The sequence below is a fragment of the Schizophyllum commune genome (genome assembly GCF_000143185.2).
Source record: "Schizophyllum commune H4-8 unplaced genomic scaffold SCHCOscaffold_15, whole genome shotgun sequence".
NCBI lineage: Eukaryota > Fungi > Basidiomycota > Agaricomycetes > Agaricales > Schizophyllaceae > Schizophyllum > Schizophyllum commune.
Genome location: NW_026089552.1, coordinates 482852 through 510815, shown reverse-complemented (window position 1 = coordinate 510815; position 27964 = coordinate 482852). Strand labels below are relative to the sequence as shown.

At 56.8% G+C, this 27964-nt stretch overlaps 13 protein-coding genes across 13 annotated transcripts; 2 read left to right on the top strand and 11 right to left on the bottom strand.

Annotated features, from left to right (window-relative positions):
* The first annotated feature begins 458 nt into the window (after positions 1-458).
* Positions 459-8598, top strand: SCHCODRAFT_02644099 (uncharacterized protein). The gene is made up of 17 exons (XM_003026769.2): positions 459-745; positions 798-941; positions 997-1181; positions 1228-1715; positions 1763-1866; positions 1915-3435; positions 3483-4102; positions 4154-4841; positions 4891-6327; positions 6376-6517; positions 6570-6644; positions 6700-6807; positions 6857-7117; positions 7175-7731; positions 7788-8069; positions 8122-8201; positions 8257-8598. Exons 1-17 carry the CDS (start codon positions 563-565, stop codon positions 8348-8350), a joined length of 6969 nt encoding a protein of 2322 aa, XP_003026815.2. The 5' UTR covers positions 459-562; the 3' UTR covers positions 8351-8598.
* Positions 8385-9826, bottom strand: SCHCODRAFT_02644098 (uncharacterized protein). The gene has a single exon (XM_003026676.2). It carries the CDS (start codon positions 9764-9766, stop codon positions 8873-8875), a length of 894 nt encoding a protein of 297 aa, XP_003026722.2. The 5' UTR covers positions 9767-9826; the 3' UTR covers positions 8385-8872.
* A 200-nt stretch (positions 9827-10026) lies between these two features.
* On the bottom strand, positions 10027-10191 carry SCHCODRAFT_02445760 (uncharacterized protein; the record flags this gene model as incomplete). Its single annotated transcript, XM_050342537.1, has 1 exon — positions 10027-10191. A coding segment is annotated over one exon (165 nt), but the record flags the coding sequence as incomplete, so codon positions are not given.
* Positions 10192-10281: 90 nt separating this feature from the next.
* SCHCODRAFT_02446274 (uncharacterized protein) lies at positions 10282-10572 on the bottom strand (the record flags this gene model as incomplete). The annotated part of the gene is made up of 1 exon (XM_050342538.1): positions 10282-10572. A coding segment is annotated over one exon (291 nt), but the record flags the coding sequence as incomplete, so codon positions are not given.
* A 744-nt stretch (positions 10573-11316) lies between these two features.
* SCHCODRAFT_02477917 (uncharacterized protein) lies at positions 11317-11580 on the bottom strand (the record flags this gene model as incomplete). Its single annotated transcript, XM_050342757.1, has 1 exon — positions 11317-11580. A coding segment is annotated over one exon (264 nt), but the record flags the coding sequence as incomplete, so codon positions are not given.
* A 327-nt stretch (positions 11581-11907) lies between these two features.
* On the bottom strand, positions 11908-13402 carry SCHCODRAFT_02121892 (uncharacterized protein). Its single transcript, XM_050341856.1, has 9 exons — positions 13260-13402; positions 13110-13191; positions 12993-13050; positions 12837-12926; positions 12711-12768; positions 12574-12648; positions 12415-12495; positions 12177-12326; positions 11908-11964 (listed from the first exon to the last, which is right to left on the bottom strand). The coding sequence occupies exons 2-8, from the start codon at positions 13189-13191 to the stop codon at positions 12216-12218; spliced, it is 555 nt and encodes a 184-aa protein (XP_050197299.1). The 5' UTR covers positions 13260-13402; the 3' UTR covers positions 11908-11964; positions 12177-12215.
* SCHCODRAFT_02519701 (uncharacterized protein) lies at positions 13201-14205 on the bottom strand (the record flags this gene model as incomplete). Its single annotated transcript, XM_050343423.1, has 2 exons — positions 13201-13584; positions 13711-14205. Coding segments are annotated over 2 exons (879 nt in total), but the record flags the coding sequence as incomplete, so codon positions are not given.
* Positions 14206-14492: 287 nt separating this feature from the next.
* SCHCODRAFT_02693841 (uncharacterized protein) lies at positions 14493-14865 on the bottom strand (the record flags this gene model as incomplete). Its single annotated transcript, XM_050346861.1, has 2 exons — positions 14493-14510; positions 14554-14865. 2 exons carry the CDS (start codon positions 14863-14865, stop codon positions 14493-14495), a joined length of 330 nt encoding a protein of 109 aa, XP_050197297.1.
* A 41-nt stretch (positions 14866-14906) lies between these two features.
* On the bottom strand, positions 14907-15438 carry SCHCODRAFT_02673404 (uncharacterized protein; the record flags this gene model as incomplete). Its single annotated transcript, XM_050346676.1, has 2 exons — positions 14907-14931; positions 14954-15438. 2 exons carry the CDS (start codon positions 15436-15438, stop codon positions 14907-14909), a joined length of 510 nt encoding a protein of 169 aa, XP_050197296.1.
* Positions 14953-16352, bottom strand: SCHCODRAFT_02718591 (uncharacterized protein; the record flags this gene model as incomplete). Its single annotated transcript, XM_050347077.1, has 2 exons — positions 14953-15500; positions 15559-16352. Coding segments are annotated over 2 exons (851 nt in total), but the record flags the coding sequence as incomplete, so codon positions are not given.
* Positions 16353-16447: 95 nt separating this feature from the next.
* SCHCODRAFT_02520156 (uncharacterized protein) lies at positions 16448-17205 on the bottom strand (the record flags this gene model as incomplete). The annotated part of the gene is made up of 3 exons (XM_050343445.1): positions 16448-16469; positions 16523-16652; positions 16731-17205. The coding sequence occupies 3 exons, from the start codon at positions 17203-17205 to the stop codon at positions 16448-16450; spliced, it is 627 nt and encodes a 208-aa protein (XP_050197294.1).
* A 2383-nt stretch (positions 17206-19588) lies between these two features.
* On the top strand, positions 19589-23282 carry SCHCODRAFT_02644074 (uncharacterized protein). The gene is made up of 7 exons (XM_050346372.1): positions 19589-19754; positions 19809-19966; positions 20019-20303; positions 20352-21584; positions 21642-22657; positions 22716-22966; positions 23020-23282. The coding sequence occupies exons 1-7, from the start codon at positions 19667-19669 to the stop codon at positions 23160-23162; spliced, it is 3174 nt and encodes a 1057-aa protein (XP_050197293.1). The 5' UTR covers positions 19589-19666; the 3' UTR covers positions 23163-23282.
* A 481-nt stretch (positions 23283-23763) lies between these two features.
* On the bottom strand, positions 23764-27547 carry SCHCODRAFT_02644072 (uncharacterized protein). The gene is made up of 9 exons (XM_003026673.2): positions 26981-27547; positions 26762-26927; positions 26575-26701; positions 26179-26383; positions 25852-25955; positions 25580-25709; positions 24587-25324; positions 24140-24514; positions 23764-24012 (listed from the first exon to the last, which is right to left on the bottom strand). Exons 1-9 carry the CDS (start codon positions 27390-27392, stop codon positions 23894-23896), a joined length of 2376 nt encoding a protein of 791 aa, XP_003026719.1. The 5' UTR covers positions 27393-27547; the 3' UTR covers positions 23764-23893.
* Positions 27548-27964: the final 417 nt, after the last annotated feature.

Below are 27964 nucleotides of genomic sequence, written 5' to 3'. Positions count from 1 at the left end.
CTCCCACCTTACTCACCCCCGGCCTGCTCTGATATGAGCTTCGCCGCCTCATTCGCCTGTTCGATCGCCTGTTGTACCAGGCGCACATACACCTCACCCGACTTCGGACACTTTCACGACGCTTGACGACGTACCATTCACCGACTCTCGACGGCGTACCATTCGCCGGCTCTCGACGACGTATAATTCACCTACACGATAGACTTACATAGAGCATGTGTGGACGGGATGACCTCCATGTAGCATAGCATTCATCATGGCGCTTGGTTGGTTTTTGGATAGTTAGTTAGACACAATGGGAATGAATTTGGATATGTTTGGCGTGAAGCTAGAAGAACTCAGCTGCAAGATGTCTGGATAAGAGCAAGGCCGAGAGCGCTGCCGTTGACCTTTGTTTGTTGAGCTGTTTCTTTCCTGATTTGGAAAGATCAGGGGTTCGAACTTGCGCGTGCCGGTGACGCGCTTGTCTTTGTTCGTCGCGGCGGGCAGCGAGCCCTGCGACTGAGACGCGCTTAATCTACCTACACACCTCTGCTTCACCTGCACATAACGACCGCCAGCCATGCCGGCGCCAATGCCGCGCCCGTCTTTCAGCGCGGCTGCTGCGCACGCCGCTGCCGCCCAAGCCGAGTTCAACGAGAAGAAGTGGGTGTGGGTGCCCGACGAGAAGGAGGGCTACCTCGCGGGCTGGGTGAACAAGGAGGAGGACGATGTGGCGGAGATCGTCATGGCCGCGGGCGGCGACGTGCGTGTGCGGGCAGCGCTGGGAGCGCACGATCGACTGACGCGCCGCGCAGATCCGCCAGGTGCCCATAATCGCGCTCTCGAAGATGAACCCGCCAAAGTTCGACCGCGCGGAGGATATCGCGGACCTGACGTTCCTCAACGAGGCGAGCGTGGTGCACAACCTGCGCCTGAGATACGGCTCGGGCGCGATCTACGTGCGTTGCCACCCGCGGGACGCGTCTGATCTGGGAGATTGACGCGTTTGTACAGACGTATTCGGGGCTGTTTCTGGTCGCTATCAATCCGTACCAGAATCTGCCATTGTACACGGACGCGGTGATCCAGCAGTACAGGAATAAGCGCCGCGATGAGAACCCGCCGCACATCTTTGCCGTCGCTGAGCGCGCGTGGGTCAATATGGGGGACGAGCGGGAGAACCAGAGTATTCTGATCACGTATGTGCTGCCGCTATCCGGTTGGGTACGCACTCACACGTCGCAGAGGAGAGTCCGGCGCAGGAAAGACGGAGACGACAAAGAAGGTCATCCAGTTCCTCGCAGCCATCGCCACCGACGTCCACATGCCATCACATTCCCGCTCCCCCACCCTCACACACACCAACTCCTACAGCGGCGTTATGCCAGCATCGGGCTTACCCCGCAGCACCTCACAACGGCGCGGGCACGCCATGTCACCTTCTGTGTCCGGATCGGGCTTCAACGCGAAGAGCCGGCTCGGCTTGCTGGAGCGCCAGATTCTGCAAGCCAACCCCATTCTCGAAGCCTTCGGTAATGCGCAGACGCAGCGAAATAACAATTCCAGTCGGTTTGGGAAGTTCATCCGGATATCGTTCGCCCCAGATGGTAGTATCGCGGGAGCGAATATCGACTGGTACCTCCTCGAGAAGAGCAGAGTGGTAGTGCGAAGCGAGGCGGAGCGGAACTTCCATGTATTCTACCAGCTTATGGCTGGCGGGGGTGCCATCAAGAGTGCGTCAGTCTTTCTACTATTGGGATAAATTGTAACATTTGCGCAGAGGATCTCTTGCTTGACGGTGATGTGGAGGACTACGAATACCTCAACCGCAGCAGGCGTGAAGTGGATGGAGTGGACGACAAGGAGGAATGGAATTTACTCAAGGTACTTCTTACTCCTTCTCATGCACAGATCCATGCTCACGGTGATTAGTCTGCCCTCGAAGTCGTTGGTTTCACGCAGCAAGAGCAAGCCGACCTATTTCGCATCGTCGCAGCTGTGCTTCACATCGGCAACATCGTCATCTCCTCTACGCGCGACGACGACGCGACTATGCCACATCATGCGCAGGCTGAGCGTGTCTGCTATCTGCTTGGTCTTCCGGTGGATGAGTTCAAGAAAGCCGTACTGAAGCCCTTGGCTCGCGCCGGTCACGAGTGGGTGTCGCAGGCGCGTACGCGCCAACAGGCCTGCGACGAGCTGTCTGCGCTCTGTAAGACCCTGTACGAGAAGTCTTTCGGTGCCCTGGTCGACCGCATCAACCAAGCGCTCGACCGACCCTCGTCAAAGTCCACATTCATCGGCGTGCTCGATATAGCTGGCTTCGAGATCTTCGAGGTCAACGCGTACGAGCAGCTGCTCATCAACTACACGAACGAGAAGCTGCAGCAGTTCTTCAACCACCACATGTTCGTGCTCGAGCAGGAGGAGTACGCGCGCGAGGGCATCAAGTGGGACTACGTCAACTTCGGGCTCGACCTGCAGCCGACGATCGACCTCATCGAGGCGAGCGGGAACGTGATCGGGATCCTGAGCTGCCTCGACGAGGAGTGCATCATGCCGAAGGCGACGGACCTGACGTTCACGAACAAGCTGAACGCGATGTGGGCAGGGCCGGTGCCGCGAGGCGAGGAGGTGCATCCTGGGCGGCTGAAGTACGAGCCGTCGCGGTTCGAGCAGGGCTTCATCATCCAACACTACGCGGCGAAGGTCGAGTACCGCACGGACGGGTGGCTCGAGAAGAACAAGGACCCGCTGAACGACCACCTGACGCGCGTGCTCGCGCAGTCGTCCGAGCGGTACGTGGCGAGCTTGTTCTCGGACTACGTCTCTGCGGGTGCGGTGACCATCGGGAAGAAGCGCGGGCTGAAGAAGGGTGCGTTCCGCACGGTTGGGCAGCGGCACCGCGAGCAGCTGGCGAGCCTGATGGCGCAGCTGCAGGCGACGCAGCCGCATTTTGTGCGCTGTATCGTGCCGAATGCGCACAAGAAGCCCGGGCGGGTGGACGTGCCACTTGTGCTCGACCAGTTGCGGTGCAATGGTGTTCTTGAAGGGATCCGTATTGCGCGCCTTGGGTATCCGAATCGCCTCCCCTTCGTCGAGTTCCGTCAGCGGTACGAGATCCTTACGCCCGGCATCATCCCTCGAGGGTACATGGATGGGCGCGAGGCGTGCAGGCGGATGGTCAACGCGCTCGAGCTCGACGACGCGATCTTCAAGATTGGGACGTCGAAGATCTTTTTCAAGGCAGGCGTGCTGGCGGAGCTGGAAGAGCGGCGGGACTTGCTGCTGTTTGACATCTTCTCGAGGCTGCAGGCTGCGGCGCGCCGGTATACGGCGAGGCGGCAGATGAAGAAGATCCTGAACCGCGCGGTGGCGATCCGGACGATCCAGCGGAATGCGAGGGTGTATGGGGAGTTGAGGGATTGGCCGTGGTGGCAGCTATACACCAAGGTGGGCATCGGTGTGCTGGTGCAGACGTGCTGGCTGACGTTGATCAGGTTCGCCCGTTGCTCGCTGCTACCCGGAACGATGAGGAGCTACGGCGGAAGGAAGCCGAGCTGATGCTCATCAAGGAGCGTGCCGAGCGCGATAAACAAGAGCGCGAGGCCCTGCAGACCCTCAAGATGTCCCTCGAAGCCGAGAAGCGCCGCGTCGAGGACGCGTTGGAGGCCGAACGCGCCCTCGCGCTGGACAAGGACAGCCTGCTGGAACGCAGCAAGAAGCGCGAGGCCGAACTGGAGGAGGACGTACTCGCACTGCAGAGCGACCTCGACACGCTGGACTCGCAGCTCGACCGGGTGATGAAGCTGCAGAAGGAGAGCGAGGAGAAGTACGAGGCGATGCGGGAGATGTTCGACCAGGCTGCGGAGCACCTTGTCCGCCTGGAGAGCGAGCAGAAGGAGTGGACGGCGCGCGAGGAGGAGCTTACAGCGCAGTTGAATGCAGCGACGGATGAGCTAGAAGCTGTACATGCGGATATGGAAGAGTTGAGGAAGGTCAGCGAGGAGCTGAAGAACCTGGCCATGCAGCGCGAGGAGGACCTGGATAGGTTGAAGGACCGCTCAGACGTCCACCTGAAGGAGCTCGAGGGCAAGCTAACGGTCGAAGCCAGGAATAGGTATGCATTGAAGACTTGTCGAGCGTGGACGATCGCTGACTGACCTCATAGAGAGCTACTCAAGGACAAGGCCGATGGTCTTGAAGAAGAAGCCCGTCAAGCCAAAGAGCAACTCGCCGAGATGGCTCGCACCGCCAACGAGTACTCGACCATGATCCAGCGCAAGGAGGAGCGCATTGCTAGCCTGCAGCAGGATCTCGACGCATCGGCACTGGCCTCCAAGCAAGCCGCGAAGGAGATCATCGACCTCAAGAGCGACATCGATACACTTGCCGCCGAGCTGGACGCTGAACGTCAGGACCGCACACGCGGCGTAGCTGTGCAGAACAAGCTGCAAGAGGAGCTCGATGAGCTACGAGCCGTCCTGAATGCCAAGACCAGCGAGGAGGAGCGCCGTAACGAGGTGGAGAAGAGCCGCGAGCAGGAGGTCGCCACTCTGCGGTCTCATGTCGCGCAAATGGAGGCCGAGGTCACCGAGGCGCGCCGCACGGCCCTCGAGCTGCAGGGCAAGCTGAAGACGGAGCTTGAGCATGTGAATCGGGAGCATCAGTCTCTGGAGAACACCTACGCGTCGCTGCTGGAGCGCGAACGCGGGGCGCAGGCTCAATTGACGAAGTCACAAGCGGCTCTGGCGGATGCTGAGAAGGCAAAGCGGGCGCTCGAGTCGGAGCTGCAATCTCTGCGCTCCCGACAGAGCGAGTCGGAGGACTCGCTGGCGGCGGCTCAGAAAGCGAAAGAGGTCAGTTCCTGCCATCGTAGCGCTGCGTGCGGAGCTGACCGATCTGCAGACTCTGGAGCGCCAACTTGCTGCGGCGCAAGCCAAGTATCTGGACTTCGACGAGCTTGTCATCCAGATGGAGCGGGACAAAGGTGCCGTCCAGCGCCAGCTGGAGTCGAGCAAGAAGGAGCTGGAGAGCGAGACGTCCAAGCGCACCACCCTTGAGCAGCGACTTGCTAGTCAGAAGGCAGAGCTCATCCGCATCAAGGACCACAACGTCAAGCTCGAGCGCGACCTGAAGAAGGCGTTGGATGATCTGAAAGCCCGCGAATGGGAGGTCAAGCAGCTCGAGTCTAAGCAGGATAAGACCATCGTCGAACACGTCCACGTGCTCGAAGAGGCCAAGCGCGTCACCGACCGACAACTCGCGGATGCTCAGCTCGAATTGCAGAAGAATATTGCCTACATCCGGTCCTTGGAGAAGGCGAAGAGTCGCTTGATGCACGAGGCTGAAGACATGCAGCGCGAGACGGAGCGGGAACGCTTGGAGATGCGCAATCGCGACAAGACGGGCAGAGTGCAGGAGGAGCGTGCCGCGAAAGCGATGGCCGACCTTGAGAAGGAGCGCAAGGAGAAGGACTTGGCCGAATTACAGGTCCGGCGACTCCAGAACGAGCTGCACAATACGCAGACGCGCGTAGAGGAGTTGGTTGAGCAGGTGCAGATTGTTCAGCGGTCGAAGGATGCCCTCGAGAAGGAGCTGGAGCGCTTGGCAGACGAGACCATCACGCCAAACTCCATGGCCAAGATGCAGAGGCAGTACGAAACCAAGATCGCTGAACTACAGGCTCAGCTTGATGAGTCGGAGTCCGCGAATGCGACATCCAACAGGATACGCGAGCGCATTGAGCGTCAGCATGCGGAGATCCGCGACCTCGTCTTGAATACTGCTCCGTCGGATCCGTCCTTCCAGTCCCGTCTCATCCGCGAGCTTCAGGCTCTTGACGACGAGCTCACGAATACCCCCTCGCGCCCGCGGAAGTCTCGTTCGAGCGCCTCTGCTAACGACTTCCGTCGGATGTCCAACGTATCACCCAGCAAACGCGGCTCAGATGGGCACTCGGGACGGACGCGCACCAGTTCTCGTCCGGACGCGCCTCACATCTCGGAACGCCAGATCAGCGCTCTCAAGCAGCAGGTCCAGGTGCTCGAGTTGCAGATGGCCGCCCAGGAGCGCGTGCGGCAACACCTGGAGTCGTCTATCCGCGAGATGACAGCGGAGCTCGAGAACAGCGACGGCTCGAAGCAGTTCTTGCAACAGTACAAGGTCCGGCTAGCGAAGGAGAACGCGCGCCTGACCGAGCTGTTGGCGGAGGAGGCCGAAGCTCGCCGTGTCGCTGAAGCCGCGCAGATCGATGGCATCCAGGCGATGTGGTCAAAGTTCCAGCACGCCATCACCGAAGAACGGGAGAACTACACCCGTCTGGAGGAGTCGAGGAAGGCTTTAGTGAGTCTCTGCCCAACGCTTCATAATCAATACTCACTCGCACCATAGCTCGTTCAGCAGCGGAGTGCGCAGAGCGAATTGGAGCTGCAGAAGGGCCAAGTGCGCGAACTTAATCAGGCCAAGAAGCAACTTCAGGCGCAGATCTCGCAACTGGAGGAACAGAACCAGTTAGCGCAGACGGAGGCTGCAAGTATGTGATACACCTTCGGAGTCCAATAACTCGATACTGAACACAATCGTAGATATCAAGCGGCAACTGCAGCAGAAGCTTCAAGAGGAGGCCATCACGTCTTCATCGTCGTCCGCTGCTGTTTCAGGTATGTATTGGCCTCGATAGACTCTAGCGACACGAAACTAACTGTGTTCGACTAGAACTTCGCACGGCTATCGAGGGCTACAAGGCTAATGAACTTTCATATCAGCAGAAGCTGGAAGCCACCGAGATCGCGCGAGCGAAGGCGGCACGGGCGGAGGCACATGGTGTGTTGTTTGGCCAAGTATGTTGCGATCTTGACTGATGTTCTTGCAGTGAAGAGGCAGCTGTCAGATCTCGAGAAGGCGCACTCTGCACTCGAGTCTGAGCACAAGGGCGTTCAGAAACGACTCAAGTCTGCTGAACATCGTGTCGCGCAGCTCGAGGCCAAGCTGGAAGACGAGGGACGGGAGTCATCGGACCTCGAACTTCTTAGGCAGCGTCTCACTGAAGAGCTCGACGACGAGCGCGAGCAGCACCAGAAGGACCTTGCTGAACGCGACTTCAACGCCGACCAGACACGCAAGAAGTATCAAGGTGCGCTAGTACCTTCTCATTACGCAAGACAGCTTAGCTGACATTGTACGAACTCAGCCGAGCTGTCTCAACTCAGCGAAGAGCTTCAAGCTCAGCGCGACGCGCTCAGCCGCCTTCGTGAGGAGAACCGCAAGATCCGTTCCGATTACGACGAGCTCCAGCTCCGCTTCGACGATGAGGTCTACAACAGCGGCGGTTGGAAAAAGGAGAAGGAGCGCATGGAGACGAAGATATCCGACGTCACTAAGGCGTACGAATCCTCCGTCGCCGCACAAGCAGAGCAGCAGTCGCAGATTGTCGCCCTTCATTCTCAAGTGCGCGAACTACGCGCCGTGCTCGACGACGCGGAGGCGGACCGTGCGTTACTGCAGAAGGCCAGGCGAGCGCTTCAGGCCGAGCTCGAGGAGATCAGGCTTGATCACGTCGATCCGAGCGACACGGAGGTGCAGCGTCTGATGCTTAAGAAGCAGGACCTTGAGCGTGCTGTCGAGGAGCAGGAGGACCGGGTTGCGAGCGCGTTCGAACGCATGAAGCGTGCGGAGGCGTACGCGAACGAGTGTCAGATGGAATTGGGGAAAGTCAGGGTGGAGAATTCGGAGCTGGATAGATTGAATGTCAGTGTGCATACGCCTTTCGTCGTCGGGTACAATGACTGATGCACGCCATACAGGCGCACCTCGAGAAGCAGGTCAAGGAACTCAACGTGCGCATCGTCGACCTCGAGACGAAGTCCCTAGCCAACGCCAGCCGGCCGGCGACCATCTCGCGACGAGCGGATCCCCGGATCGAAGAGCTGACAAGCCAACTCAGTGGCAAGGCCGGCAACCAGCGCACAGTACGCGACGCAAAGCATGCGGTCGCAGAGGTGGAGCGACAGCGCGCGAAGTTCGAGGAAGAGAGAAGGGCATACGAGGCGAAGCTGGAGGAGCTAAGGAGAAGGACCGATCAGCTGGTAGGCCCCAAGCCGTGGTCTCCCCGCTTGTATGTACTGACGCGGCGTGCAGCACACTCAGGAGAACGAGCTGCAGTCAGCTAAGCGGAGGGCGGAACGGGACGCGGCCGACTATAAACAAAAGGCGTTGAAGTAGGTTTATTGTCATCCGCGGCGTGTAGTTAGCTAATCGTGCGTCTCTTTCCAGCTTGGAACGGGACAACGAAAGGTTGCGAAACCGCCTGGCTATTGACAGACCATCCTCTGCGTACGGCTCGCCGCACACGTCGCCCAGGAAGTAGACGAGCGCTCCCCCCATACCCGCGAATGTCTTTCTGTTGTAGACTAGCGCACAACTTAACGTTCAGGACCTCACGATACGCTTAGAATATCAGAAATTACCTTCGAAGTTCGTGATACACGGTCAGGCAAGGGACGACGACAGAGCGAGTCAATGTCGAAGCTCTTGGCGTAGGCAGAGCGAATCAATGCGTTACGACTTAGGCTCACGCGGGTAAGGCGGGAACACGAGGCAATGTATTACGAGGGATCGAAAGAGTTGTCGCTCCGCCTAGGAGACGACGTCTATATACCAGTACATGAGTATCGAGAAGGCTATGGAAATTCTGAGTATTTTCTACTATATCTGAGAAGGATAGGAAGGCAATGGAAAGTACACGAACGAGATAGAAGAAACTACGGGAGGAGCAAAACTAAATTACTAAGAGATGAGTCGCGTGTCGAGGCTATCTAATCGAGATACTGTAGCGGTCACAGTTGAAGTTGTCACACGACACGGCCCCCCCAGCCTCGACTACGGGACTTCAAATGAAGCCGAAGACCGTGTGCGTAACATCACGAGAGATAAACCGTACGAGATGGCGAGCAGGCAGGTCACCGGGCTCGAGCTCTTCGTCAGCGACGTCATCGCAGGCGAGTCGAATAGAGAAAGGCAGGCCGAGCACGTTGTGCGAAGCCGCCCATCCAGCATTGATGTCGCCCTCGGGCTCTGGCACAACACGGGCCTTGTTGCTACCGTCGCCCGAAGGGGAGGACACGCGGAGAAGGGTCTCAACGCTCATGCCACGGCGCTTCGCCTCCTGCTCAACAAGCCATGGGGCGATGACTTGGAGGAAGGCCGCCTTGTTGAAGCCCATACAAGCCCCGAAGTTGTACGCGCTGTCGAAACCGAGCTGCACCTGCCGTTCGAGCAACTTGAGAAGGAGACGGACGTAGAAACGAGCGGTGTTCTGAACGTGATTGTACACCTCAACGAGCTCCTCGCCGGTACTGGTGCGGATGGCAGAAAGACAGTTGGTGTGCAGTGCGGCAGCGAGAAACGCGGGGACGCGAGGGAGGCCCGCCTGTTGAAGCGCGCGAGCCGGGATATTGGCGGGAAGGTGATCCATGGTGCCGCCGATGCAGTGGTCGGCCAGAATGCACGACAGCATGGTTGCCAAACGGTGGATAGTGGCGTGTGTCTTCTCGGCCGTGGTCCACTTGACCGCGTAGTTCTGGACGATGCCCTGCTCGTTCACAACCTTGACGATGTCGTTGTTTGACAAGGGCACGATGAGGGAGTCGATGTCGATGAAGGAGGTGATGAACGTCGTCATCGCGGGGTCACGTATCACCCGCTGAACGTAGCCCACGAAGGAATCGGGGTCATAACGGGTGAGAGCGACCGAAGGCGAGCAGATCGACGCGAAGGAAGACATGGTGATTGAGAGTGAGAGAGAAGCGAAGAAGAACGTGTGTTGGCGGCGAGAGTAAGGCTGAGTAGCTGGCTAGAGGGGAAGAAAACATACTGACTTAAATACTGCTGAGACTGACCTGGTCAAAGACGCTTGCCAAACAACCGCGAGGATGATGCGCAGCGAACAGAAACGAGGCTTGGAGCGGATTCCCTTTGAGAAGCTTATCAACTTCATATCGTTTTTTAATGTGAAGAGACAGCTCCACTGGATGTGATTACAGAACGCCATTTCCTAAGGACTTCCGGCGCGTTTGCAAGAGCGCTCGCGGACAGCCATTCGTCATGATCAGGCGGGAATCCTTTCCAGCGCACTTTATAAAGGCGATGTCGGCGCTTTCCGTGGCGTCGGCTCCATTTCTCATCGATGATTCGTTCGATCTCGACCTGCTTGTCGAGGTCAAAGTCACCTCGGTGGAGTGGTTTGGTCGGGCGCTCGCCAAACTCGGGAGGAGAGCGCTGATACCTTTCAAGATGCGCGATATTGAGGATGGGATGCATGCCATACGATTCGGGAAGACGCAGCTGATAAGTTACCGGGCTTATCTTCCGGATAATCTCGAAGGGCCCGTCGTACTTCATGAGCAATTTCTTGCCCCGACCCTTCTCGTTGCGGAGTAACTGAAGTGAATGCGGATTGAGGACCACAAGCTCACCTTCCTCAAACTCCTCCACACGTCGGCCTCGATTATAATCCTTGCGCTGAGCAATTTGGGCGAGAAGGAGCGCTTCCTTAGCTCGAGAACGATCTGCTTCGAAATGTTCAATCATCTCCTGCGCTTCCTCGTCGGCTACAAGAGTACCTTCACCCCCCCCTTCAAGACCGGCGCCTCGAGTCGGGCGAGGGACTGAGGCAGGATCCGAGAGCATTGAGGCGGCGGTTGTTGGATGGTACCCTCGAAGTAGGTAAGCTGGCGAGAAACCCGTCGAAGTGTGAGGTGTGGTATTGTAAGAAAGCGCCAAGGCGGCGAGGTGGTCTGACCAGTCGTTGCGCGAAGGGCCGACGTACGCGCGAAGGGCAATTTCCAGATATTGATTAAGAATCTCCGTTTGACCGTCGGCCTGAGGATGGTAAGCTGTAGTGAGAGCGCGTCGACTACCCATTAAATCACAGATGTTCTTCCAAAACTCACCCCGCCAACGTGTATCGCGGTCGGTGATGACCTGAGATGGAATACCATAGTCCTTGATGACGTGACTGAAAAATAGTTCAGCTGTCTGAACCGCAGTGAGGTGAGTAGAGCACGGAATGAACAACGCGTACTTCGTCAGTTTGTCAACAATTACAAGGACATTATCAAACCCGTTTGACGTCGGGAGCTCAGGAATGAAGTCCATGGTGACAACTTCGAAGGGGCGAGAGGGGATGGGGATTGGTTGGAGAAGCCCTGCGGGTGCATGACGGCGCGGCTTGATCTTCTGACAGATGTCGCACGTACTTACAAAAGCTCGGATGTCACGAGACATTTTCGGCCAGTAGTACATGCTCGCTATGCGGTTGTAAGTCTTGTGATATCCGCCGTGAGCGCCTTCTGAGATGGTGTTGTGTACGTCGTTCATGACCTGAGCCCGAAGCGAGTTAGGGACGCAAAGACGGTTATTCCCATTCCAGTCCTCGAAGTATAAGAGCCCATTATCGCTGTAATGATACTGAGGATAATCCGGGTTGTACCAGCTCTCCTCGCAGCTCATGCTCTCGAGGACCTTGGAGAAATGAGTATCCGAGGCATAAGCGGATCGCCATGCACTCACCTCCGACTCTTCGAGACCGACAAGAACGGAGAAAGACCGGGAGGTCGCATATGGGACGTCAATGCGCTCTTCTAGTCCCGTGGTGAGCTCAACATCGAAGGTCAGTGCTGACGCTCGGTCTTCGTTGTTTTCCTCACCGTGTACATAGCGGGAAGCGACCTGAAGCAATTTCTCCTCGAAATTTGTACCTAATTCTTCGTACATTCCGCGCAATGGGTCCTGCTCGGCAAAGCGAAGAGTCCTAGTGTCGTCAACTAGCGGTCCATCTTGATAGGGCACACGTCGGCGCAAACGTGAGATGGGATCGACATTACTGTGCACCTTACCGGCACGATGCACGATGCGAAGCCCTGGGTAAGCGGCGAAAACAGTACCCCACGTGAGAAGACGACGATTGACGTTCTGAAAGGTCTTGCTCCAAGTCAGTGCTGCGTGATCCGTGATGGCGAGGATGTCCTCACCCTCGAGGTATGGCTGGAACTTTATCAAAGCCTCCTTGAGTGCCAATGCCTCACGCTCCGTCGGCGAGTAATTCCTTTCAGGCGACTTCAGCACACGCGACCAGTATGCGATAACGCGCTCGACGTGCACCGTGGTGTCCTCGAAATTATCGGACCACTCACCATTCACGGGGACGTCGTCCAGGTCCTTAGAGACCGTCGTCACCAGGCGAGGAATAGGCTGCTTGCTCTTGTACGCGCGTAGAAGTTGATCGTAAGCCTTTGTACCTCGTAAATCCCGAACGAGGATCGGCTGGACTTGTTGAAGGATACCTGCCAAGCCATAGTCGCAAGCGTCAGTATACACACGGTACGGGCGACCTGGAATCGCGTAGGCGCGAACGGGTGCATTCGTAAGAACCTGCTTGCATAGGTCGAAGGCCTCGCGATGAACCTCAGTCCAGCTCCAAGGCGTGTCCTTCTTCAACAAGTTGAAGAAAGGCTGCGAAATCCACGCGTAAAAGGGAATGTATGACGAGAAGTAAGTCATCATGCCCAAGAACGTCTGGAGCTCACTCACGTTTCGGGGCTCCTCGAGATCGAGAATCGCGTCGACCTTCTCCTTGTGCGTAGAGAGTCCGAGTCGGGAGACCTTCTGCCCCAGAAGCATAAGCGACTGATAAGCGAAATGACACTTAGAAGGTGAAAGAGTGATACCTGAAGCAGCAATAGCCTCGAAGACTTGGTCGAGATGCTTGACGTGGTCCTCGAAGTTCTGCGAGAAAATCACAATATCGTCAATATAGACGAGCGCGAAAACCCACAGGAAGGGGGCGAGTATACCTTGCATGACGCGTTGAAATACGCTCGGCCCATTCCGATAACCGAATGGCATACGCTTGAACTGCCAGAGACCACGATGACAACGAAAGGCTAATTTTTCGCTCGCGTCGGGAGTAAGCGTCAGTTGGGTGAAACCCGAGAGAGCGTCCAACGTACTGAGCCATTGAGAGCCTTGCAACGCTTGCAAGATATCGTCTTGACGCGGGAGAGGAAACTCGTCGGGGATCACCGCTTCGTTCAGCTTTCGCAAGTCGATAACCATGCGAGGCTTACCATTGCGATAAGTAATAAAAACTGGAGCGGCCCAAGGGCTTTTTGACGGCTCAATGACGCCCAATTGTATCCACGAGTCCATCTGTTTGTCAATGACCTCGCGCTTCGCTGGAGAGACCGGGAATGGTGGGAGAGAGATTGGCTGCGTACCCGGCTTCAACTTGATCTCGACATGAGCGGGATAGTTCCCAAGGCGGCCATCGAGACCAAAGGCGGTTTTATGCTTGACGATAGTCTGTTCGATCCGTGCTCGCTGATCCGAGTTGACGTCGGGAGAGATGTCGAGTTCGTCGAGCAGACGCGCGCTGTCTACGAAGTCTTCGGGCGGTAAGGATGTCTTTGGGCCTCCTTCCACAGGATCTGTCGCTGCGGGGTCGTCCGGCTCGGTCGCATTGCGCTGCGCTTTTGAGCTGATGTTAGATTCGGAGCGGATGGCATGGACGTCAGCGGGAGGAGGCAAGCACGATGTGGCGTCCTTGTGCCCAATGCGGTAATCGTCCGGAACACGCCGACTATCAAGGCCTTCCAAATCCGTCCTGCCTCCGACTTCATCTCGTCGTTCTTCCACGCGCAGTTCGGTGCCTCTGCTCTTCGAGCTCACTAGATGCCGCAGAAAGCTACTATGAGCTTCGATTTTCGCTCGCGCCCCGGCCGACATCTTGCTAGAACTGTCCAGCCAATTTCGGGGATTTCGGCATGTACCCAATACCTCGCCGTGAGCGATGGTCACTGGCTTCGACGAGAAGTTCGAGACTTGGAGGAAAGGATTGTCCTTGTATAGGAGGGTGTCCGGCGCTCCGAAAACTTCATCGATATTCCCGTGGGATAGAAGCTTGGACTCAACGTAGACGGAGTCGAGATGTCGGCTGAAATGTACGTCGACTGGCACCTTCCTACACGTCTCAGGAGGGATAATGATGTCCTGCTTAGCACTTACATCACCTTGCAGCTGTTTTTGCCTCAAGCGACGTTGCTGACGCACCCGGCGATATTTCAGAGCACGAGGAACGCGCTTACTGTATTCAGGTACAACATTTACGCGGAAAGCGTGTCCCTCCTCGTCCACTAACTTCGAGGTCGAGCTTTCCACATCCATGGTCCTTCCTGAATCACCGAATTGCAGGCGAGTCTTTCCTTCCTCGCGCAAGATCGAAATGGAGTACTGATCTGCAAAGTCATTGCCGAGAATAAATGGAGTACCCATGCCTTTTACGACGTACGCCTCCACATTGAGCTTCACCGGACCCTCGCAGGTATGGAAGTAAAGGTCTAAGGTAACGTAGCCTGAAATTACGGAAGAGCCCGTAACCTGGACTAAATTAATCTTTTGACCGGCCTTCATGCGCGGGCGGCTGATCAGCGCGGCGAGAGCCTTCGCGGAGATCAAGGTAATATCAGATCCTGAGTCGATAATGGCCTCAATCCAGTCGTCTAATCCATTGACAGTAGCCTTAGCTTGGGTCGCCTTGGCACCAAGGAATGAAGAACCGGGTGGACGCGCCATATGCTTCCTCAACTCGACGAGAGGCTTCTCGGAATCCTGCGAAGTATGAACCCGGTAAGAGGCCGCTTCAATTTCGCGTGCTAACCGCCGACGTGTCCGACGATTCAGCGCGGGTTTGGGAGGACGCTCCGCAAAGGGAGCGACCGCCTTTGAGCGGTGACATTGAGGTTCGTACGTCTCTTCTCTGCGATTAGCGTGCTCCTGAATGCTCTCTTGCGCAGACACTCCCTCCAGCGCCATCGACTGCGTCATGTCCTGCTCGCTTGAGCTTACGAGCGACGCACTAGCCTCGGCTACCTGGAGGGCCCCTTTAAAATCCTCCTCGCTGCTCTCATCGGACAAGGTACTACAATAGAGCTCGTCGTACTCGTCCTCCGCTTCGAGATGGTCTTTAGAGGCTTCTGCCAATCGGGTACGCGCCGTCTTCATTCCCTTACGTGCATGCTTACATTCCTTATCCCAGTGAAAGGGACTATCACAATGGCGGCAATTACGAGCGCCCTTGTCCTTCGGCGTTACCTTGGACACATTCGTGTTGTCCGGCGCGAAGCGAGGGGGCGGCAAGTCCTTAGATGCTCCCACAAGGTGTACTCGAGCGGAGGGCTGAGGGCGCGGCTTGCTCCCCGACCGACGAGGTTCGTAATGATTATCGGTGCTTCGTGCAGGAGCTGAAGCATCCATCAGTGCGTCCTCATGGTAGCGGATTGCCGACTGGAATGAACGAAGATCAGGGTAAAGAGTGGTCGTCAAGATATTGTTCCAACTCGAAGGTGCGTTGTCCATGACCTCCATAATCATCTCGTCCTGATCCAGATTGTGAACCATGGACATCAGCTCCACTTTGCGAATGAAGTACTCGCTGGGCGTCTCGCGCGCGTACCCAGCTTGTCGGTAAGCTGCATTTCGCGCTTTCGCCTTCTGCTTCATGACCCACTTACGGTTCATGTAGTATGACGCGATTGCATGGCGTAAGGAGCTCCAGTCCTGGCAGATTTCGGCACGGTATGCTTCCTCTAAGGACCAGAACCAGGCTTCGGCGCTACCGGTGAGTCGCTTTGGGACCACAATACCAAGCTGTTTAAAGATTGTCTTAGACTCTCTCGACAACGCATTGATTTTGCTGATCCATTTGGCGATTGTCTCCTCGCTACCGTTCCACGCTGGTACGTCGGATATCTTCAACTTCATATCGAACCGACTTTCCTTATTCTCAGTCTTATCTGCAGGTCGGCTTGAAGGCGCGAACCGAGGAACTCGCGGCGGTCGACGAGGATCCCTCCTTCCATCGTCATCATCAGATGGCGGCGGAGAGGGAGAAGGATTGCCACCTCGACGACCGCGACGTCCATACGAAGCGTCATCCCTATCACGAGGCAGGTTGCTTCGCCCCCGATTTGTGGGCTGGTCGTCCTCGCCAGAGTCATCGGGCTCATCATCAGGTGGTTCCCCACCTCCTGCATGCCGAGAATATGCAGCGTGGTTCGAGATGGAGTCTTGTGGCGCGACGCCGTACGCGTAAGGATTAGCGGCATTAGGATAGGGCGACGTATAGGGTGTAGGTACGAAGCCGCCTGGCATCCACGTCGAAGAGTTCACTGCAGGCTGAACATAGGCAGGATCATTACTGAACAATTGCGCAAGTCCCGTGGATGGCGTGGAGATACGCGGCGCAGCGGAGCCTGTACGCCCCGCATAGACCTGCGATGCGTGCTGACGATGGATCGATGCCAGATCGCCAGGTACGTGCAATGGCTTCTGCGCTTGACGAACCGTGCGCTGAGATGCGACAGAAGGAACCTCTTCCTCCTCATCTGTGGTTTCAGTACCTCGAATCTTACCTGTAGCAAAATCGAATACTGAATCCAGTCGCATCAGGAAATCTCCTACCTGCAAGCGGTAGAGTATACACATACCTTCGAAACTGTACGAGCGATAAGCTAGATCGAGGTCATTCTCGCGATTCCATTGGGGAAGAGTAGGTGGCCTTTTCCCAGCGAGCGTGAACGCTTCCTTTGCTTGCTTACGCCTCTTCTCCAGTGCTTGAGTAAGCGACCGGATGCGCGCAGGTTCAGGGGCGTAGATATGCTCGTTTGGGTGCTCACTAGAGCGCGCGGTACGGACGAATAGAATCGCGTTATCCAGCAGTTCTAGTTCCTTACCAAAAGGACCATTCGCCTTCCTTAGAGATCGAGTCAGCTCGCGATAACTAGCGACTTTCCGCTCTGATTTGGTCTCGACTGAGGCATCGGAGAGTACTCGCTGGTAGCGCTCTCGCGCGACTTCCGAAGCACTCAACTTCCAATACGGTTTCGTCACTGGTGATAGATTTTTGACTACCGTACTAGCTAATGGGTCATCTTCGGGAATTCGCTCCTGTGATTCCTCGTAGATCTCCTCCACAGACCGATCCCAATCGTACGTACGATCTGCCCCCAAGTACGAGCCATTGTCCGGAGAATTCGGACGTTCCCCGCCATCCTCGTGTCGACGGGTGCTGATACCCGAGTAGCCAGAGTACGGTCGAAGGGGTTCGGAGAGAGGATTGAGTGCCACTCGATCGGTGGCTCGAGACGGCGGCCGTTGTCGGGACATGGCCTTGCTTGAGGATCGGTTCGAACTTGATTGTTGATGTAGACGCGAGAAGTAAGCAGATAGAGTGAATATTCCAAGCTATGGTGCAGTTCCTGGCTGCGGACACCAATGTTGTAGACTAGCGCACAACTTAACGTTCAGGACCTCACGATACGCTTAGAATATCAGAAATTACCTTCGAAGTTCGTGATACACGGTCAGGCAAGGGACGACGACAGAGCGAGTCAATGTCGAAGCTCTTGGCGTAGGCAGAGCGAATCAATGCGTTACGACTTAGGCTCACGCGGGTAAGGCGGGAACACGAGGCAATGTATTACGAGGGATCGAAAGAGTTGTCGCTCCGCCTAGGAGACGACGTCTATATACCAGTACATGAGTATCGAGAAGGCTATGGAAATTCTGAGTATTTTCTACTATATCTGAGAAGGATAGGAAGGCAATGGAAAGTACACGAACGAGATAGAAGAAACTACGGGAGGAGCAAAACTAAATTACTAAGAGATGAGTCGCGTGTCGAGGCTATCTAATCGAGATACTGTAGCGGTCACAGTTGAAGTTGTCACACGACACTTTCCGCTGTATACCACTGACACTTCCGTCGATTTTCCTCGTAGCGCTGGTACTGAAGGACTCTTACGCTAGCGATGACCTCTTATACGATCCCTGTATGCACATATCTATGTATCGTTCGCTGGTGACGACGCACATGTATCAGGACTCCCGCACACGCATTGTTTCTCTAGTTTCTTTTGTTTTCGATTTCATCATCTTCTCCCTGTGTTCTATCGAGGGAGTTGTCCGCGTGCACGTGCGAGCGCGGCTGTGCCTCGCCCCTTTAGCGGCTCGCAGTGCATGTTGTTGATCTCCTCTTATCAGCAAGGTTGCTGAGCTCGTCTCCCTGCCTTCTGCGCGGCTCTCTTATTGACCTCGTTGAACGCGATCGCAGACGGCACTTTCGGGTACAGAGCTATCGTGGACGACTCTGACCTTCACTTTCAGGACCTTTTCCGCTCCATAAGCTCCACTGTGGTGGACTAGCCCTTTGCGAGCTAGCCTTCTGACGTGGTTTTGCGGTACATTGACAACACGGACGACAGACCTTGACTGGGAGATCGGCCGCGAGCGCAAACAGAGCGCTACGCACGCGCTCTACTGCTATACACCGCCGATGAAGATCGCGGCAAGAGCTACAGCGATGTCGGTGGATATCGTGACGATGGTGACGGAGACGCTGACTGTCGCCCCATCTCCCCGCCCCCTTCATCCAACTCCAGCTGACAGTAAACATGCATATGGCGTCTAGGCACCGTTCGTCTTCCCCTTGTCCACCATCTTCCTCTCCCGAGCTATCCGCCTTTCTGCCCTCCGCACGATATGTTTCTCACCATGGAATCCAGCTGCACGCGCAACTATAGCTTGGCACAGACTCATGCGCTGTCTAAAACTACAACCATGTGGCTTGGCTCATCGTCGATCTTCCAAACATCGGCTCGACATCCACAAACGACGATAAGAGGCGCCTAGGCTTGCAGGGCCCCGGCGACGTCGCCGCCTGCCCTTCGCGATCCTCGAAAGGCTGCATGAATAAGGTGCGATGGTTGATGGGTGGGGGCAATAAGCGCTGAGGTATGGAAATTCATCCTGTCAATACCGCGAAGTTCACGAGGCTTTCAATTCGCAAGTTCAATGAGATCCAGGGTGCTCGGGAGGCCTCAAAGACCGAAATTTGACACCTTTGTCTCTCTTGAACGCGGCGTACAGCAGCAGTAGAGAGGGCGCGCTGTCAGCCGCATAGTGGGGCATCCTCCTATCAAAACAGGCTACCTGGTGGTCAGTTCCCTCCTTACAGGAACTTGACTTCCACACGCGAGGTGGCGTCTGCATCGCATGCCCCAGTAGCGTGTAAGCATGCGTACTGATCCGGTGCGGTCCTAGCATGTGTGGAGCAGAGTCCCGGTTGAAGGTCATGGCTCCCAAATTACTTAACGCGCAGGAACTACAGGTCGTCATATAACTATAGCTCAATGGCAGAGCACTTTTCATCAGCTTCCGTATTCTGTGCTTCTTCACCATCATCATCATTAACATCGACCGCACATCGACTGTCGGCGGTTGGCGACTGCCGTATATGCTACTACTCCCCGCCGCCGGCTTCTGCGTGTCGAACTTCCGGGCCAATTTGCCCTTCTTATCCGAGGTTAGCCAACGAAGCTGTTTCACCATCGACCTTCATGCATAATATAGGGCATCGGTGACTCTCAAGCGCCGGTGAGTACGACGCGCCTGTAGCTCATGTCTAACAGCATGTGCAATTGTTTTCTGCGATTCGGCTGTCAAACAGCATTGCCGCGCGTGATTCGTCAACTTTCGGCCGTGCTATATAGCGGTGTCGGACGACGAAGCAGCACTTCAGTCTTCGACCCGTCTCCGAAGGCGCAGTATACTCTCAACGAGCTTGACAATGGCAGACACGCAAGATCCCAGCGTAAGGGCTCCTGATCATTTCAAGCCGTTCGGCCTCTCAGGAGCTCGTCGCGGACAAGCAAGTGGTAAGTGGCACCCATTAGTCGACAGTTCTATGGAATGCTGACACGCTTCGGCAGAGAACTGGCGAGACCGCGACGAGTACGAGGATGATCGACCCGGAGAAGAGCTCGGAGAGGAAGCACGCGTGTGGCATGTCCTCTTTGACGAAGGCACGAGGCGCGATGCCAAGGCCTTGCAGGGTCTGCGTGATCATCTAGATGTTGATCTCGTATTCGTGCGTGTGCTCGTGCCATCGCTGGATAACTCTGGTGCTTATTACTTTGCAGTCTGGACTATTCGCTGCTGTCGTCTCAGCATTCGTCGTTCAGTCGTCTCAAGCACTGCAGCCTGACCATGCCAAGATAGGCGTGGCCCTGTTATCCGAATTAATTGCCCTTCAAAGGGCTGTGACGAACGGATCCCCGGTGGTGGATGTTCCATCTGCCAGAGTCACACCGGATACTGTGACTGCGACAGCCCTGGACTATTGGACCAATCGACTATGGTATCTCAGCTTGCTACTAGGCTTGTTAGCTGCATTCTTGGCTTTCATTGTAAGGAGCTGGCTCTACGTGAATTGCCTTCAATTTCTGATTTGCTGTATTCTGAACATCCGGCAGGCATACGACACCGAAGTGTATGGCTCACCAAGGCGTCGCGCTCTTGTTCGACACTATAGACGCGTCGGCTTAGAGCGCTGGAACGTCAGTCTGATTGTGCTCCTTCTCCCGACAATGCTTCACGCCTCCATGCTGTTATTCTTCATCGGGCTGGGCTTTTACCTCAACCTGTTTGATGCACCTATGTCATATTTTGTCACTGCACTCACGGCGAGTTTTTACTGCTTCTACCTTTGGTCAACCTTCATGCCGGTCTTCAATCCTCAATGCCCGTATCGATCGCCACTAACAGACTGGGTGTACTGGGTTAAGTCTGTTCTAGCTTGGATATACACAGCGCTCCTGTGCCAATCTCGAGGCACAATGAAGACCCTGAAGACGTCAGCCGACCACGAATGGGAGGCAGTGTTAGAGTGCTCAACGACTCTGACACCTAATAGTCTGGAAAGGGCCATGCGGGAGTCTCCTTCGTCCTTTGTTGCTCTCGTCATCATACAGGCTTCGTCCTGCTTCGTTCTTGGTCGAAACTATGACCAAAATCAATGCATCTACAAGGATGATCCCAACTACGCACTCTTCAGTCAAGTCTTGAACTGGCTGTACGGCGCCTTGTACTCTCGACCAACGATATTCGAGTGGGAGCTAGGTCGGGAGAACGAGCTCCAGCGCCTGGCGTGCTGTCTCTTGCTCGTCCCAGTGGCCAAGCTCAAGACGACACTCGGCACTCGGCAGTACTACATGTGCGGCATACGCATCTGGACCGCGTTGAAGCAGGCAATCATGTCGCGCGAGGTCACGGACACTGCTGCACCGGCCTTGTGCGCGACCGTCTTCGCGCTCGGGCAAAGGCTCAAGACTCTCGACCACCAATATAACGTCCCCCTCAATTGTGCTCTGCAGCAGAGGATGATCGAAGTCTACGTGGTGATGGCCCAACAGACCCCGCACACGCGTCTGCGTCTGCGACCCGTCGTGTGGGAGGGTATGCTCGATTCCTTGAGGAGTCGTCACCCACTGGCATCCACGGAGATTTGCGTTCCCTTCGCGCTTGTGCTGTGGCGTAGTCTCAATTGCAGCACGATTTTCCCGGCCAAAGACGAATCGCTCTGGAACACGCCGTCGTCCACTATCATGACTTTGCAAGCTTGGCTTTGTGCGACGAAGCAGACCAGCCTCGTAACGCAGGTCGTCATGCATCGCTTTTTCTGCCGCGCTTCGTGCAAGGTGCCTGCGGTGCGCCTTCCTTTTCGTCGCCAATGCTCAAGCTAATCATGGTTCTTCCTCTACCAGCCCCCCGACGATCACCTCTCAAGCGCATACGATGCGTCGACTATCAGCAGCACCTCCATCGCGCAGAGGGACAGTGCTTGGCTGCACATGGCATGCCGTGCTATCGACCTGTATGTTCAGACTGACGAGGCAAGCAGAGGCGCGGCTTTCAGCGACCATCTTGGGTTCTTGGCCGAGCAGTTGATCTCGACGCTCGCCACCAACCTGAGATACGGTCCCCTCGACACCGCCTTGCAGACTGTCGAACGTCAGTGTGTCTCTTACCTCTTCGAGTCGAACTTCCGCCCTCGTCCCAGCCCAAGTCTGGAGGAGATAATCAAGCCCGAATCGGATGAAGGCCTGCCCGATGACCTCGTCGGCCCCTTTTTCTGGTTCCTTGTCGGTCTCATGCGGGCGGTGGTCGACGCACCCGCTAGCCATGACCGCAACGCAGCACCTCAGGGCGACAAGGCGACGAAGGAGGTCGCGCACGCGACGGAGCGCCACGTCGAGAGGCACCGCGAATATCTGATCAAGACTCTTGTCGAAGACGTGGATTCCCTCGAACTTCTCCGTCCTCTGGCGATGACCATCATCACTCATCCTAAGCTTGCGGCTCTCTCGACTTTAACGGACGCGCTTGCCGATAAGATGGCTTTACTTCTGCGCCGACTGGCTTCCGGGGACAGTACGCAGTCACCCACCGATGCTGGTCAGCCGCAAGGTGTTGACGCAGGGCCCGGCGATCAGCCACCGCAGGACCTCGTTTGGTGCATGTGGGTGGATGCCTTCTGCAGGGGTGCCGGACAAGCGAGCGCGACACCCTCCGATGCGCTGCATGGTGCATTGCTCTCCTTGAGCCGCATCCACCAAGACGCATGGGCACGGGAGGTCGACTCCACTCATTCGCAGCCACTCTCTCTACCCAAGAGTATGACGCTGCGAAGCCCGCGAAGTCGCGAAGTACTCGCAGAGCTGGTGCCGAACGCTCAAGCGGTATTTTCGGATCCAATACTAGTATCCGTTCCACCCATACTGTACGATCCTCAGCTCCTCTAAGCGATCTCATCTGCTGATCGCATTTGACCCCGTCAGGCGTCGCACACATCGACTCGATGTCACTGGCTCTGACTCTCTCGTTCCCATGACGGAGATTGTCACGGTCGACGAATGCCACAGGCGAATGAGAGCAGACATGCCTGCAGACGACGCTCAGAGTCATGCTCCGGACGCTGGGAAGTTGGAAGATGATGGCGCAGTCGGCCAGTGGACGATCTTCAGGAGATATTCGGCTATGACCACTACCCGCGTTTACTCTGCCTTGCGGTGGACTCGCCGCCATCTAGGTCAAGAGTCTCATGCTCCTCGATCTGACCGAGCCCTATTGACTCTTCCCCAGCTTCAACTCAAAGGTCAGAGGTGGTCGACGAGGAAATGGCTTCGCATTCGTGTTACCTAGCGCCGCAAACACGTTCTAGCGACATTGAAAGCGATAGTCCTGGTCGGGGAATTGGTGAGGAGGTGCAGAGGGCAAACTCTTGACCACGACAAACGTTGAAACAAGGGCACGCCGACGTATGTATCTCAGGATTGTTTTTGCTAAATCATCGTATGTACTATATCATATGGGCATCGGAAACGACTTTTCGCCGTTATATTTGCACCTGCTCCAGTTCCATGAGTCGCCACCAAAGATCCTGCAAGACGGCCGGCACGCAGAGATCTACCAAATCAGAAGAGAGCTATGACTGCGGATCACGCGGCTCAGGGGAGTTACGACAGGGAATCGAGCGATTCCGAGGACGAGGAGCAAGGGCAGAAGGCGCACCAAGTCAGTACCGCGCCATCTAGTTCTCAGGCAACTACTGCGTTAGACAAGTTCCTCGCCTGACAATGGCAGCGTACCGCTGACGAACCTACAGACTCGGAATCCAAACCGAGTAGCACTCGCCTCAGAGACCGACAACAGTCCGGTCTGAGTGAAGGAGAGCAGTGACGAGAAGGAAAGTATGCGGCGCAGGCGCCTAGGCGAGTGTGGTTCGAACCGTCTAGCTCAATCTGCAAAGGTGTAGTCGGATCAATATAAACAACACCTTGCCAGCCCTCGACAACGAGAAACTTTCACGTATCTCACGACGCACAATCCCACGCATATTGATAGCAATTAGCGAATTGTACGCGCTGGGCGAACGTGCTCTTTCATTGGACCGTACGTCAATAGGCGTCCGAGATAACAAGGTTGCGCTTGGATCACGAAGTGTCGTGAACCCATCTCAGACCCCAACCACATCTATCCACCCCTGTATCTTCGCCGCCACCACGGGCGGGAACCTGAACGCGGAGAGCTTCGCCCCGAAGGTGCGCACGATGCGCGCGAGGGCGGTCTTCAAGGCTGCGAGGGAGAGATGAGTTAGCTTGTTCGAGTGAACTTGTTTCAAGCAAAGCAAAGAAGAGCAAAGGCAACATGGGCGTAGGCGCGGGAATGGAGGTATGTCAAGCAGAAGAACCGAGCAACTCACCCTCCGCAACGCCACCAAACGCCTCGTGCGCATGCCGGAGGTCGTCCTCGATGAGCGCGAGTTGGTGCTCGAGGGCCTCTACGTTCTCCTTGGGCGGCGCCCTTTCGGATTCCGCGGCACGCGCGTCCTCGCCTTCATCCTCCCCACGCCCTTCATCCTCGCCCTTCTCTACCCTTCCCTTCCCCTCCAGATCCCGGACGATGCGCGCGCGCTCGAGCTCCTCCGCCACGGCCACCCTCCTCGCCTCCATCTCGCCCACCCAGCCCTCGACCTCGCCGAGGAAGCGCACCATCGCCTCCATGACGCGCGGGATGTCGCGCTGCACGGCGCCGAAGCGATCCGCGGTGAGCGAGTGCGCGATGATGTGCGCGAGGGCTAAAGTGTATGATCAGTATGCAAGCTACTATACCACTAGCACCCCTCCGCCCCATGCAAGATAGCACTCACCTCCCACGACCACCGCGTCCGTCTCCCGCCGCGGCAGCGCGCCCGCCGCTGCCCGGCCTGCCCGCTCCCGCGTCCACCACGCGTGCAGGCTCCCATACGCCTCCCGCACGGGCGCCGGGAGCACCAGATCATGAATCTTCGCCACGATCTCCGCCACCGCGCCCCGCGTCTCGCGCACAGGCTCAACGACGGCTTCGTGGAGGGCATCTTTCACGGGCGAGACGGCGCGCTCGAGGGGGCCGGCGATTGACTTGCTAAGAGGGCCAGCGAGTGTTTTGCCGAGGGGCGAGAACGCCGCCTCGACGGGGTGCAGGGCCTTTTCCACACCCTCGACCGCCCCGTTGAACACGTCCGGCACGCGGCCCACCACACCATCCGCAGCTAAGGCATCCGCGACGACCCGCGCGGGCGACGGCGGGGCCTGCTTGAAGATCGACGCGCGGAGGAGCGGGGTAGGCTTGACGGGCGTGGACGCGGAGGGCGTGGAAGATGCGGCACCGAGGGTTGACTGTCCGAATGTCGACTGGGAGGCGCCAAAACTGGGCGTGGACGAACTGAAGGTCGATTGTCCGAAAGTTGATTGCGAGGCCGACTCTTCAGTAGCAGATGATGGTGCAGGAGCCGGCGCCGGCCCGCCACGCCGGACGAGCTTTTGGTAGTCCTCGCCTAGCAGCAAGAGCCCTGGTCTCACGACATGTGGCCACAGCGCCGTGTCAGCGAGGAGGGCGCGAGCGAAGGCTAAGGGAGAGCGTTAGCGTGCCATCATAGGGGCATAACATGGGGATGAGGCGCGAACGCGTCGTAGGACTGTATTCGACGACGCAGAGGCAACACGCAAGCTCGCAGAGACAACACGCGCGCTCGCAGAGGCCTCATGCAAGCTCGTCGAGGATTTATCACGGATGGTGCGACCGAAGCCGCGTCGCGTCGATAGAATATATGCACGTCGCGTCGATAGAGCATATATGCACGCCAGAAGAAGAATGTACTCACCCTCACCCTTCCCATCCTCCTCGCCCGCCCTGGCCTCCAGTTCTCTCCACGCGAGCGCCTGAAAGAGCTCCGACGACGGCTTCGAGACAGCCGATACGAGCACCGCAGGGTCGGTGGTGGTTTGTATGGGCTGGAGGATGGTGTCAGTAACAGTTCGTAGTCCGAATTGGGGGTACAGAGACGCGTAGAGGGCCGCAAGGACGGGGAAGAGGCCTATTGAAGGGGGAGGGGGAGGATAGGGAGCGAATAAGTCCTGAAAGAATTTGACTCACCATCGCCACACAGCTATCGAACAAATAGCACGCCACGTCCCACACGAGGGTCGTCAGGAAGCCCGCGATGAAGGCCTGCCCGATGACGCCGAGGACGCGAGAGCCTAGGGTGGGGTCAGCAACTACATCAACGCAAGACCAAACGCCCGTTGACATGCTCGTCGGTATCGTCTAACATGCTCGTCGACATCGTCTGGCATGCTCGTCGGGATCGTCCGACATGCTCGTCGGCATCGTCTGAGATGCTCATCGGGATCATCTGACATGCTCGTCGACATCGTCTAACATTCCCTACTGCACCAATCAACAAGAAACCACCCCACTCACCAAACACATTGAACACCCCAAACACGCCGCCCAGCAGTCCACCCCGCACGAAGTGCCCCGTGAACGGCTTGAGAAAGATCGGCAGGACGGGAAGCCAGTACAGCAGTCCGAGCGTGATCCGCCCGACGAGGAGGGTGAGACCGGCCAGGGGGAGGGCAGCGACAGAGGATAGCGCGGGCACGATGGTGAGGGAGGTGGGGTTAAGCTGAGTGAGCGTTAAGATGGTGTGAGATACGGAGAAACAAGGAGGAGAGAGAGAACGTCGGTTCTGGTGGGGAAATAGGCATGTGATGGAGAAACATGCGTATGGTGGGGAAATATGTATAGGGTGGACGAACATGCATAGGGTGGAGAAACATGCATATGGTGGAGTCGGAATGGGAGAAGTAGACGAACCTGCGGCGCGGTCCATGGGAAGACCATCCGATCCCTGAGCACAACGCGGAGGAAGAAGAGCGCGGCCGTTGCCAGTTGAGTGGAGAGGAGGAAGAGAAGGCGCGGGTTGAGGTAGTGCGGGTGCTTTCTGGCATTGAAGGACAACGTGAGCATGCAAAGATCAAGATGGACTCGGTAATGATCGCACCTCGAGTTGACGAACACCGTGAACCGGCTCTTGGAATCGACTATCGCAAAGAAGGCGCCAAAGAGAACTGCCGAGCCAAGAAGGGAGAGGAGCGTCCGTGGCGAGCCTGGCCTTGCCATTGTGGCGCGCAGGAGCTGGGCGGGGGAAGAAGCAGGTGTGCGAGACACTGCAAACAACGTCAATACTTCGGGCGATCATTCAAAGCACGACTTCACATACCCGTCAGCCCCGCCTTCCTGACCACGATTGCCGGCACCGCGACCAGCATCCACAGCACAAAGCCCCTTCCCACCGCCGATCGTACGAACTCCGCGAAGTCTTCGCCGACTCCTGCTCCCCATGTCCACGCCCCGCCTATCGCAATGCATGCGGCGAGTGCCCACGGGAAGACCCATCGCGCCAGTCGGCTTGCTAGAACGCCCTTGACGAGGGGCTCGTAGGTTTGCGACGCGGGCGGCAGCGGTGGTGCATGTTTGGATGACAGTATGGTTGAGGGTAGCGGACGGATGGGGGTCGCGGGGGAAGCAAAGGCAGAGGAAGAGGTAGAGGGGTTAAATGGGGTCGACGTCGAGGCAGGGAAAGCGGACGACGCCATAGACGCGCGGTAGGAGGAAGATTGCTGGAAGGCCATGGCGGACGTGCTGCGTGTTGAAGTCGTGGTCGTCGTTCCGGATGGTGCTTTTAAGCTCCTGCTCGCTGCTGAATTTTACGCGCCGTCGTCGCGGTCGTGAAGATGTGTGCTGAGGACGACGCGAGTGACGCGCGACCTCGACGCGTCGAACAAAGGCTTTTTGGATTTCCAATGTGGACACGGAAAACGTGGAAATAGGACCACGTGATCTCCGCACGCGTAAAATGAACCGTGACGGTAACGGTAACGGCCAATCAAAGACCTGCATTGTAGTACAATAATAGAAGCCTTTATTGTCTGCACCTCATGCCAAACTCGATGAGCGCTATCAATATACTAGTGCGCGACGTGGCACACTGCCGGAAGCTCATAAGCGTCACGTCGTGTCCCGCGCTGATAGTTCCTCGTGCGCCACTGACCGAGTAGGGATGTAACAGCAGTGAGGTCGAGGAATAAAAAATATGGAGGAATAATGGAGGAATGGAGGAGAAGGGCAGGAAGGGAAACGGGAGGGGGCGAGGTGAACGGGAGGAGAGGTGCGCGTAAGGGGAGGGAGGGTAAACAACGGAGGG